We start from the raw sequence: 12202 nt of genomic DNA, 5'->3' as shown, positions 1-12202 counted from the left end.
GCTGCCTAAAGAATTCGTAATTAAGTCATTTTATATTTCTGTCTTGTTTATTTTGACTAAGACCCTGGTGTTCTAGTGTTTTAAAACCCTTTAGTTGAGGTGTGGTACATACCTTAACCAGCAGATCTTTTTGTACTGGCTGATTGATAAATAGTGTGTTGTTGTTGTTTTAGCTAATGTGTTAGTTATATCCAGGACTCTTTACATATCACTTTTTTGACCTGTCATTTGGCGAGTTTGTCTCTATCTGTCCCTAACCTTGTTCGTCGTGTTCAGGACCACATCACCACCACCGGCCAGAAACTGGCCTGCCTGCTCCACCACTACTCTCCAGCCAGCCCACATCACTTGCCTTTTGCCCTCCCATCCACCCTCTGCTTCAGCTCTGCCATTCCCTCCTCGTCGGCCATTTCCTAGTTCTCTGACTACCATTCAATAAATCTTTCTGTTGACATTTCTGGGATTTTATCCTAAAAGGTGGGATGGCATGAAAAAACAAACCAACAAATAAACCTTTGTCCTTTCTTTTTCTTTCAAAAAAAGAAATGCATGGGTGCATGGGTAGAAATAATGAGATTTACAAAAGAAATACTCGTAAAAATTGATTTGTAATTACTATGTCACATATTTTAACATACAATAAACATATTTTGGTAAAAGAAAATGTGTGGGAATATGATGAAAATATTTGTGGTTTGTTTTTTTTTGGTCCTTAAACTAAAAACAAGATCCTCTTTTATAAATTAACTGGGAGATATTTGCTTAATGTTCCTTATACAGTGCATACTATCATTAATAAATGAATTTAGAGAAGTTTCAGTGTGTAAAAAGTAAGGCAAAAAGTCCAAACTGGACATCCATGATCTTTTATCTTTAATGTCAGGAGCTGTCATTCATTAATAATTGATATAACCACATGGGCAAGAGATTAGTTTGGGAAACTTTGTGAAGCACGACAATACGGAGTGACATACCAGGGGAAGTATTGACTTGTCTGGGCTCAAAGGCATCTGGAATGGAACACCACACATTGGAAATATCCACTGTGATAAGACGGATCAATATTTCAGATGTTTTTTGGATGAAATGAGCACTGTGTGCCCTGGACTAAAGACAAAACTCAACCACTGAGACTGCTATCAGCAAAAAGTCCCAAAGCCAGACTTTGTGATGGGATGGGATGGGATGGGGTTGAGCATCTGTGAAACTGTTTTTTATATGTCTAAGATTAAGTTAGGAAGGTACTGTAATTGCATGCTTTATTTCTGCAGATTTATCTGGTTTCTACGGAAGCGTATTGCATTCACTTGAGAAAAAAAAAATCTGCTCTGTTTTTCTGAATTAACGACATAATTATCTCAGAATTCAGAGAAAAGTTTTAATGAAAAAAAAAAAAATCTACTCTGTTTTTCTGAATTAACGACTTGCAAGAAGCTTTTGGTTTGAAACATTGGGAGATACTCTTGTCTTAGTTTGTCGACTTTGCGCCTCAGGCACCTCAGGACTTTGCGGTTATTCAGACGGAAAGCCTATTCTGATCTGCTGGACATTATCTCGTTAATTCAGAAAAACAGAGCAGATTTTTTTTGTATTAAAATTTTATCTCGTTAATTCAGAAAAACAGAGCAGATTTTTTTTTGTATTAAAATTTTATCTCGTTAATTCAGAAAAACAGAGCAGATTTTTTTTTTTCTCAAATGAATGCAATAAGCTTCCGTAGGTTTCATATCACAATAAGATAAAAAAAAAGTGCCTCTAAGCATTCTGTGCAAATTCTGGCACACTCAACTAGACAAAAGAAAAGGACAAAACAGACACTCGGCACCATTGTTTTCATCCTACCTAGGGTCCTTCTGAATGGAGTCGATGGAAGGGGATCGCTGCAGGCTGCCTTCAGGGGGCAGGGCTGGTCCAGACTTGCTGTAGGGAGACTCCACCACCGAAGGGCAGTACTGCAGTGTGCGGTAGGGGTCGGCCACATACGGATCCGATCCATACACATCGCCGCTTCCAACACCTCCACTTGAGGTGTATCCTGGCCCAACTGTGGCATAGTTGTTGGTTCCTCCACGGTTGTAGCTTCCCGTCCCCGTGCCATGGCTTCCTGTGCGCTGCAAAGGGGCGGAGTCGACACCAGGGGAGGAGGGTGCTATGGTAGGAAAGTAGGGACAGAGGACATAACTTAGGTCATGGACCTTGTTATGGACACGCATGATCAGGTCTACAGAGGAGAACGAAGAAGGGGACAGTAGAAAGGGAGGAAAGGGTGTGAAGACGAGCACAGGAGAGGAGGAGAAATGCAAAGAGGCAAACACAAACATGAACAGGTTGTTTGGAAAATGTATATAGAATAGAGAAGAAGAAAAGAGAAAAGTTGTTTGCATAACAGTTATTTCTGGAACAATTTAGAGAAATTCCTCAGAGTTGAACAATAAAATCTTTGCATATCTTAATTGTTGTTGAAACCATGTAATTTCTGCACTGAAGATAAATATTGACAGTAAAAAAAAAGGTCTTAATTTCTTCTCCAAAGCAAAGTATATGACAAAATGTTTGCTTTGCATCTCATTTTACACATACGCCTCATTCATCTTCAGGGAGTCGGTCATAATTCACAGTCTTGACATCAATATGTGGCCTATTTTGTTCGTAGTTGCATTTTTCTATCAAAGTCCCCAGATCTTGGGACTTTAGGGTTTTGAGGGTTAATACGAGCTAATGCGTCTTCTCTCACTATAAAACATGTGTGCTTCAGAAATGCAAACACACAAGCTCAACATACACATGTACACTTTGCCTTGCCTTTTAACATACACTTAGGATAATTATAAATGCTTGCAGACAAAATCAGCAATCAAATATTAAAGGACTGAGATGTGCGAATGTGAGCGCAAGTTGAGGTTGACTGTCTCATCTTTATGTGACCGACAAACTTGCTCTTTAGCGCTGTCTTGAGTGCTGGCATTTACTTGACCTTCACAACCCTCTTATCGCTCTCTTTCTCACCTCTCTCCCTGTCTCTCGCACACCAATACTCATCTGACCTGCCTCATCTATTTGTCATAGCAGGAGGATCAAGTCATCTGCTAACAGACGTTCGCCACAGCAGCTCTCACTGAAATTATCATATGCTCCACGAGTGGTATCGGGAACATTGTGGGTGATTTTACTGCATATTTCCTTTTTTCTAAATCAGTTTCTTTGTCACTGTGCAGAAAAAAAAAGTCAAAATACAAATTATGCAATGCCTATGAGGATGCAGGCTGTGCAAGCTCTTCAACTTATGACCCAAATTTGAAACACATCCAAAGAATTTGGCAAGAAAAGAGAAAATGATGTAGAGACTAGCAAATGAGGAAAAAAACAACAACAAAAAAGCAGTCAACTGCGCAGAATAGGAAGGGAGGGGTGTAGGAACGAAGCAGAGTTGCTACCGTGAGAAGAGAACCTTTGTCTCCTTTATACTCTTTAAATGGTGTCTGTTGTGAGGCTGTTCTTTTGAACGTCTCATTAGTAGCCAGGGCTTTAGGCTAACACCACCAGTGTCAGTGTGCACTTACCAAGAGACTTGACACCCAAATAGGATAAACCTCAGAGCAAAATAGGGAGCGGTAGAAAAAAAGGGAATAAAGAAAAAAAACAAAAACGAAAACACACAGACACACAAAAACTGGCTGCGTTCAGTGAATAAGAATGTTCTTTGTTTCAAGCTGAAGGAAGGGTGGCAAGAAAGGAGTGATTCAGAAAAAAAAGACTACCTCTGAAACATCCTACCAATCCATTATTTTGTCCCTTTTTTCTCAAATTCGGTAACTTTTTATTAAACTTGCAAATGCCTCTTTATTCATGCATTTGTCTCTTTACCCGGTCTTTCTGATGGCTCTTCCCCCTCTTCCTCTCCTGTTTTCAATAAATGGTATGCAGCTGAATTTTTCATTTTCCTCCAGCAATGATGAGTTCTGACTAATGGCTTGACCTTTGAGGCCAGTACAGGCTATGTGAAAGTTTATATTATGGTATTTGTATAACTATGGGAATAAAAGATGATTGGAGCACACTGATTTAATTCACAGCCTTTAACCATGGAAACAGACCAACATTTAAATACAAGTGTGTTTTCATTAGTCACTGTGAGTATTTAAATAAGGTTATAGTTAAGAAAAAACAGGAGCACCCTAAAACACTGCATTTGACAATAAATACAAGGATGTAGCTTGCCACGATCAATATTTACTACTGTCTGCCAGACAAAATAATCACTAAAGCTTCAAAGATATAAGAATTTAAGCACCGAGCTCAGACATCTGTCAAGTATGACATCAGTGTGCTTTACTTGCCTTTGATTATCTGGACAGTTGCTGTCCTTGAGTGGACAGGCACAACTGATTTTAGATATGCAGAAAGTCAGTGGCAGTGGCGCCCAACCACCAATACCACAAGGAAGACTCATGTGGAACTTTACTTGAATATGAATGGAAAACTGTAAGTATTTCCTATATAAATTATATAATCTGCAATTAAAACAGATTTTTTTTTTTTTAAGTTAGGGCTAAGTGAAATATTTCCATCTTGAAGTCTTTGGACATAATCAATTTTTTTTACTGCATATAAAATAATCAAAAAACACAAATACTGAATACTCGCCTAGCAATTGTTCGAAGTACATAAAATGGCATCGTAAATATGACAACGCTACAGGAAAAATGCTGGTCATGTGACCAATCATGTGACTACTGTGACTGGTTTCCTCTTTAGTGGCCCACTGCTTTATGGGATACAGTACGTGAACTGGACTGGTCAGCTGCACACTGGATCTGTTTCAAGTAATAGCACACCAATTGAGAATTTCATACATACATTGTTTGCGTCCCAGTGATGGGAGGACAGGAGGGAATGTATGAATGGTACATCAGTATTAAAACTGAATTAAATGAACACAGAGGATGATTAATGTTAAATGAATATGACAGAAAGAAGGGCAAATGGAGAAAGGCTGCGAGTCAAATAGACTGAACCTGACAAAACAGGCATATTTATCCAGAATTGTTTGAAATACAGAGGAAGATATGAAAGATCTGAAGCATTTATCAGAAAGAGAAGACAAGCATGAGCAAGCAAAAGTCCACAAAGCATGTTTGGGAGAGTAACTTGATGAAAGATTGGATTTATCTTCAAATTCTAAACCAATGATAATTATAAACTCACATTCAATTCAAATTCACTGAAGATTCAGTCTTTTGTAGTCATTAAATACATGAACCGCTCCTGGAGATACTCAGCTGTGAGTATGCTGAGACAAACACATCAGTGTGAAAGGGCGTGTCTTTTGTGGATTGTCTGTGTGCGTTTGTACTCACATATACATTCACCACAAACACCTCTCATACCTAATGCTCTGGCAGCATGAAATTGTGTTTGAGAGGCAATAAACAGGCAGGTGTGTCTTTGTATTCCCTTGCTTCGGCATAAAGTAAACAAATCATGGCTGTGCTCCTGCTGGCAGATTAGCGACGGGAAGGGAAACTGTATTAGTCATTTGACACAGCGATACCTCTGCAATTAGTCAGTCAGCTGAGGGACCGCCTCGCTTAGAGCACGGCCGACTTTTTCTTTGGGCTGCCACGACTAGAGAGCCCTTAGTGAATTTACTAGGGTTGGAGGGTGGGAGACAATGAGAGGGAAAACATTAAAAAAAAGAAAAACGAGAGAGGGATAAAGCCGATCCTTCAAGCTTTCCATGTCTAGCCTAACTCGTTCTTTCATCTCTATCTCAATTTCTCTCACTGCTTCTCTGTCTATGTTACTCTCTCTTTCTCCATCACTTCCCTCACTTGCCCTTTTATCTTTCCTTGCTGCCTATACGCCCTATCCGTCTTACCTCCATCCATCTTTTTTCTCACACATCTCTTTGGAAGCCTCCACTTTGAAAGAGTGCCCTCCCTCTTTTTCTGTGAACTACAGCCTCTCTGTTCCCATGTTTTTATCCATCATTCCCTCTCCATCACCAATTCACTCCATGTCTTTCTCTCCCTTTCTTCCTCAACACCCCTCTGTCTGTCTGTCTTTCTCTCTGCCTCCCTCACTCCATCCTCTATTGTGGTTTTAGGAGTCTGTGATCTGGGCTGAGGACATGTCCTTTCTCTCGACATGCTTCAGTGCTCAGCACGATTACACAAAACCCCTCAGTACAGTCTATATTGCTTTCATATACAGCCACATAAACACCAGAGTCACACACATCCTGATGTCTAAATATGCAAATGATTGACATGCAGTAACCATGCATGCTTAATACATATTTTTACTAATGATTTAAGGTTATTTACCAACATGTACACACACACACACATACACACACACACACACACGTTTGGGTGTGTAGAAGAGGATAGATTAGGGATTAGTTTCTCCTTCTGTTTATCCCTGGGAGAGCCTCCTGGCCGACACACAACTCTTGATGCTCCTCAACTGAAAGCATCAGAAAAGCCACATGCACAACTCACACACACAAACCAAAGGCCCCCTTGTACTTTCAGAGTATTGAGTACATTGTGTATTGGGGAACCTGTAGGAGACTTGTTTTCTGTGGGTGCAGGTGCCATGTCTTCTTCAGAAAATGCCACTTAGATACAACAGGAGCTTTTGGCAGGTGGCTGTTGCCAAGTGTTCATGCTGTGGCGGGACAATGGAGAAAGTCATAGAGAGATGAGTTTATTTTCTTACTTAACTTTCTCAGAACCTGGCAAGACCAGACAAATACAGACTAAACATTGATTTACATTTAGCAAATGCCTTTCTAAAGACACTTAAGAGTCAATAGTACTTTGTGGGGCTCTCAGCGTCTTTATCAAAACTGTTTAAAGTGTTGAATGAGAGGGCTGACAAGCAACTTTCTGATTAAAGCACAACCACTCTATTATTTGAGTTACAGAGTTAACTCAAAATTACATGGAAAGTGTCCAGGTCTTGTTCCAATTTCCAATATGCGTTGTCTTTGAGAGTCGAGCATCTGGATGCAGCTTGACGGCCCTTTATGCAATCAGACCAGTGAAAACTGAGACATGGTCTTTTGACAGCAAAAGTACTTTAGTTTGGGCATTGTGATTGGTTCGTCTGAGGTAAAGTGGAGTAGAAATCTGTTGGAAAGGAATGAGAGTGAAATGCATTCTGTAGGAGCAAATTAAATTTGTGCATTGAGTTCTCATGCTGGAATTATCAATTTATATCACATATCCAGCTACTTTACCTTTTACACTAATGTATGGCAGAGTAAATCCAAATAATTCACGGTTAACTAATTTCCATTAAAAAATGAATCTAATTTAAACAACTGGAATAATTTAAATATGTGTTCTTTCAATAATTAAACTGATTTATTGAACACCGGCATCATGTCATTTTTGCAAATGAAGCATTCTCACATTTTCATCCTCACCAGAACGAGCCCGAACAGTGTGACTGATGATACACAATTCAATGTGCCATAATTGCACCCTGTACAGGACATGAAATGCTACTGAACTGCACAGAATACCTCTTTCCCACTCTTTTAGTCCTTTGTTTGAAGCCTTCACATTAAATCGGCATGGTGCTAAGTTTGTCATCCAGTCCATTATTTGGGATCTATGATTTTACCAATCAAAACAGTGGAAGTTTTAAGAGGGGGAGGTTAATTTGAGCTAAGCTTTAATGCTCAATGTGCTACAGCACTGTACAGTTGATGAAAATAATTCATTTGAAAATTGTATTCTAGTTAAAAGATACAAAATAAGACTAAAAGTGACATTTAAAGACATATTGATATCCCTATGAGGCTAGTTATTTAGGAGGCACTGGAACTGTAAACAACAATGGAGAGAAAAGGGGAATACACAGATCTAACATACAATGTCTAGCTCTACATAGAAAAATGTGCAATTTATAAACAAAAAAACATTTATACTGCAGATATCAACATTCATTAAATTTTCAATAAAGAAAAAAATATTGGTGCTTTTGTGCTGACTAAAAAGCTGCATGATCTCCAAGGACTGAACTAAATCAGTTTGTGATTATTGGTGTGTGTGTGTGTGTGTGTGTGTGTGTGTGTGTGTGTGTGTGTGTGTGTGTGTGTGTGTGTGTGTGTGTGTGTGTGTGTGTGTGTGTACTTATGAGTTTCTTTTCATTTGTGATAGAGTGCTGTGGAGTGACTAAATTTATTTAAGAAATGTAATATGTTTTCCCAAACGGATAAAAAAAAAGATGTGCTGATCAGTGAAGGAAGTCAGATGTGCTGAGCTTGTAATTAAGCTTTCTGAAGCCTCAGCAAAACCCCACTGTAAATACTGTAGAAGTTTAAGCTACAGTATAAGTCGTCTGAATTCATTGTAAACTGAAATGCTTTACGAAGTCAAAAAGTGCTGGAGGTTAAAGTTCATCTGTATAGAAGCAGATTTCTGCAGAGAAATATATCCGGATATGACAGAGCAAATCTCAGTTTCACCAAGAAAACTAAGGAAAGGATGTCCAGCTGCCGGGATTCAAGGCTTTACGAAACATAATTTCAACAGCCATTCTTTCTCACTTCTTTCCTTTGTCTTCTCTGTTTCCCCATCTTGATTAAATGAAAATTACATCGCACATTTCAGTAGTGTGTGTAGCGTTCCGACAGTTATTTTCTAAGAGGAGAGAGAATCTGCACCTCTATCTTTAATGAAGCTCAAAAACAACAGGTTCATTAACCGACCAAGGGGATCTAGGGCCAAGCAGAAATTGATCCCAACAAAACAAACCTAATCTGACAAGAGACACAGAGAGTATGGTGAATGACACATTTAAACCAACTGGGGAGCCAAATTTAGCCAAATCTAGCAATGGTTCAGTGGATATATAAAAGATGATTAAAAAAAAAAAAAAGAAGCTATTCACGTCTATTAAGACTATATTTCTTATAGGAAAACCCAAGATTTTTAAACAGTCTGCAAGTAATGAGTCCAATCTGATACTGACATTAAAGGAAAATTAAAATCCAACACTAGCAGCTTTCCAATTTTGACACTAATTGCACCCTTTTTTAAATTATGATACTGGAGCCTGCTCTGTCAAGAGGTATAATTTCTACCAATCTACAGCAGAATATGTAAATGTAAATGTGCATGTACATGCTCCTCAGACTTTGGCCTTTCTTGAGACAAAGTAGGGAAACTGGCGGTTCACAGATTTTCAACATTTCACAAAATTGGCCGCAAGAACCTGGAGCTTTTGTAACATCCAAACCGAGTGTGTTGTAGCCAAATGCCAACCATATAACTTCCTCATTGATGCTCATGGTGAACTAAGTTTAGTCCGCAATTAGTCTCAAAAGTTTGATTTCACCCTCATGACAACTCTGAGCAATAAATGTCTGTCTAATATGAATGATTGAAAAATCACTCAGCCAACGGCTAGTTGTTATCACTTCTTCATCTGTAATAGTCATGCTACTGCACTTCTCGAAGCAACCAGGAGTTTGTATTAACCTTCAGCTGAAAGCAATGGTTATTTTTAATTTCATCGTCGAGTCGACATGTTAAATGGGTGTTTTCTTGTTGGCCTGCTGAGCAACATGGAAACCAATGGGTTACATGGCCGAATATTTTGTTCATTGTTATATATAATCTATGGTTGTAGCATTACTTGGACAGTATAAAGACTCTCACACACCACTTGATGTTGAACTCTGGCCTCAGACTACTCAGGGTTGCATGGCAGTGTCTCAGACTGGTTCCTACTTCACCTCATGCAGATTCTTTGGCAGAGTCGAAGCCCCAGAGCGTACATAAACACAACTTTTACTTTGGCGTGTCATCAAGTTATTCTGACATACGGTACCGACCTTCCACCTGCAAAGTCATTTTAACAATAAAAGTGATGATCAGCATTTGCTGCATATTTTTTTGCAACTAGTTCAAACACCCCCCCCACTATTCCCCCACTATTTTCACTGACATGCATTCTTGAGGTATTGAGCCTGCTGTCATTTATGAGAGCAGAACAGCGACACAGTAAAGCCCAAGGGTGGAAAACTGTAACAAAAGGATTTGGATCAGCTTTATTTTAGCCGATTCCAATCTGCTATGCCTGGATTGGCGTGATCCTCAGGACTGGCTTGGGGCATTTCAGTGATTAGTAGCTGTAGTAGTACTGAGTCAGTGCGGTGTAGCGCTACAAAATCTTGGACTCATTTAACTGCTGTTCTGGTTGGAAAACTATTAGTCAAAGGATTTAAGACTGGCATTTTTAAAATACACATTATTGCATAACTGTCTTTTTTTTACATGCATCTCATTCACTTTTATGTGACGCACTGTCCTTCTGTTTACTGCACCTAATAAATGCAGGACAATGTGCCTTGTTTCAAGAAAAAAACCTCCATTGCTAAACTGTAGACATCAAACTAGTGATTACAAGGGAATGAATTTAGAAAAAAGCCAAATATATATATATATATATATATATATATATATATATATATATATATATATATATATATATATATATATATATATATATATATAAAAAAATAAAAATATAATTATTATTGTCATGCTCACTTCATCACTTCAAAACTCCATCAGCTGAGTAGTAGCTTGACAAATATACATATAGGCCGAGTGGCTGTGATTACTATGTTACACCACATCTGCACACTGGAGGACATGGCCCAGAGAAAAGCAACTCTTTCCTTTATCTTCTTTTATGTCAGCAATCTGCCACTTTCTTTATTCACAGCAATGCCTAAACTTTTCCCGCCTTCTGGCCAAAAGGATGTATGGTATCTGTACGGTATGTACACCTTGTCTGCCGGTCTCTTTGTGTTGTTCCTCCCTTGAGGTTGTTGTTTCTTTCATCACTCTTCTCTATCATCCCTCTGTTCTGTCCCCCTCATTAGGATGTCAGATCTCATTACAGACGGAAAAGAGATGACTCAAAGGGGAAAGCAGATTGGCTTAAATGGTTTCGTGCAAAAACCTTCACCATACTTCTGTTTTCCCTTCTCATGTGTGCACCATTACACTTTGAGAGGGGAACCAGTGGCATGGGGGGTGCCATTTCAAGCAAAAATTAAAGCTGCAAGCAGCGATGAACGGGCCCTCGCGCGTGCAATTTGCACCAATTATGGTCAAGAACTCAAAACTAAGTCTTTTTTTTTTTTTTTTTTTTTTTTTTTTCTACCTTGTCTGCACACATATTATTGATTGACACCATGACGGTAGAAACCAAAAGTGTATATGTGTGCATTATTACTATATTTAATATATATACATATATATACGCACACATATGCGTACACATACATAAATATACACATACAAACCCAGTGTTTTTTTTTTTTTTTTTTTTTGGGGGGGGGGGGTGACGACCTCCACTGCCAATCCAGGAAGCAGGGACACACGGAGACACACGTCAAGCACTGGAAATCTGCAACAAAAAACCACAAACACGAAACCGGCACGGAGCCAACCAAAACAATAACAGCAATCGACCTAAATCTTGAGATCTGATCGCAGTCTAAGCTAAGCTATCGCTACCGCTACCTAAACCCAAAAACTAGAGAGCCAGCATGCAGGTGAACAAGCCAGTGTGTATATCTATGTGTGTGTGTGTGTGTATGTATATGATCATGCGTGTGTGTGTGTGTGTGTGTGTGTGTGTGTGTGTGTGTGTGTGTAAATGCATGTGACTAAGTGACTATATATGTGTGTGTGTGTGTGTGTGTGTGTGTGTGTGTGTGTGTGTGTGTGTGTGTGTGTGTGTGTGTGTGTGTGTGTGTGTGTGTGTGTGTGTGTGTGAGTGTGTGCGTGTGTAATAAACCAAACAAAGCTCCACCTGAAGTGTATCTATAGTGGGGGAGGGGGGGGAGCAACCCCGCCACCCGCGAGACCAGAGGCCGACACGGAAGAGCCCGGAACCCAGGCCACCGGCAACCCCACAGAGGGGAGAAGTAGGAGGAGGCAACCCACCGCCTGCGAGGCCCCCCCCCCCCACTCAAAACTAAGTCTGATGACACCGCCCATGACTCTTTATGTCAAACCATTCAAAAGTTATGGCAGAAAATAGGAACTATGAAATATCGACCAATCAGAAGAAGGGGCGGGGCTAATTCACACCAATATATTGATATGTAATACATTTATACTACTATAAATAGAGGTATGGGTATATCATAAATTATAAAGTCGTT

At 39.4% G+C, this 12202-nt stretch overlaps 1 protein-coding gene across 6 annotated transcripts in view; it reads right to left on the bottom strand.

The window, feature by feature from the left end:
* ctnnd2a (catenin (cadherin-associated protein), delta 2a) overlaps nucleotides 1-12202 on the bottom strand; it is a 312351-nt gene that overhangs the window by 111719 nt on the left and 188430 nt on the right. For 4 of the 6 annotated variants that reach the window (XM_061713369.1, XM_061713373.1, XM_061713370.1 and 1 more), the window contains exon 12: nucleotides 1843-2221. In XM_061713369.1, the coding sequence (XP_061569353.1) occupies nucleotides 1843-2221 (379 nt within the window). The remainder of the gene's footprint in view (nucleotides 1-1842; nucleotides 2222-12202) is intronic. The other 2 variants (XM_061713371.1, XM_061713372.1) reach the window with 1 other exon arrangement.

This window comes from Cololabis saira, chromosome 22 (genome assembly GCF_033807715.1).
Source record: "Cololabis saira isolate AMF1-May2022 chromosome 22, fColSai1.1, whole genome shotgun sequence".
In the NCBI taxonomy this organism is placed as follows: domain Eukaryota; kingdom Metazoa; phylum Chordata; class Actinopteri; order Beloniformes; family Belonidae; genus Cololabis; species Cololabis saira.
Note: the sequence above shows the minus strand (reverse complement) of the source record. Positions and strands in the feature narration are given on the sequence as shown.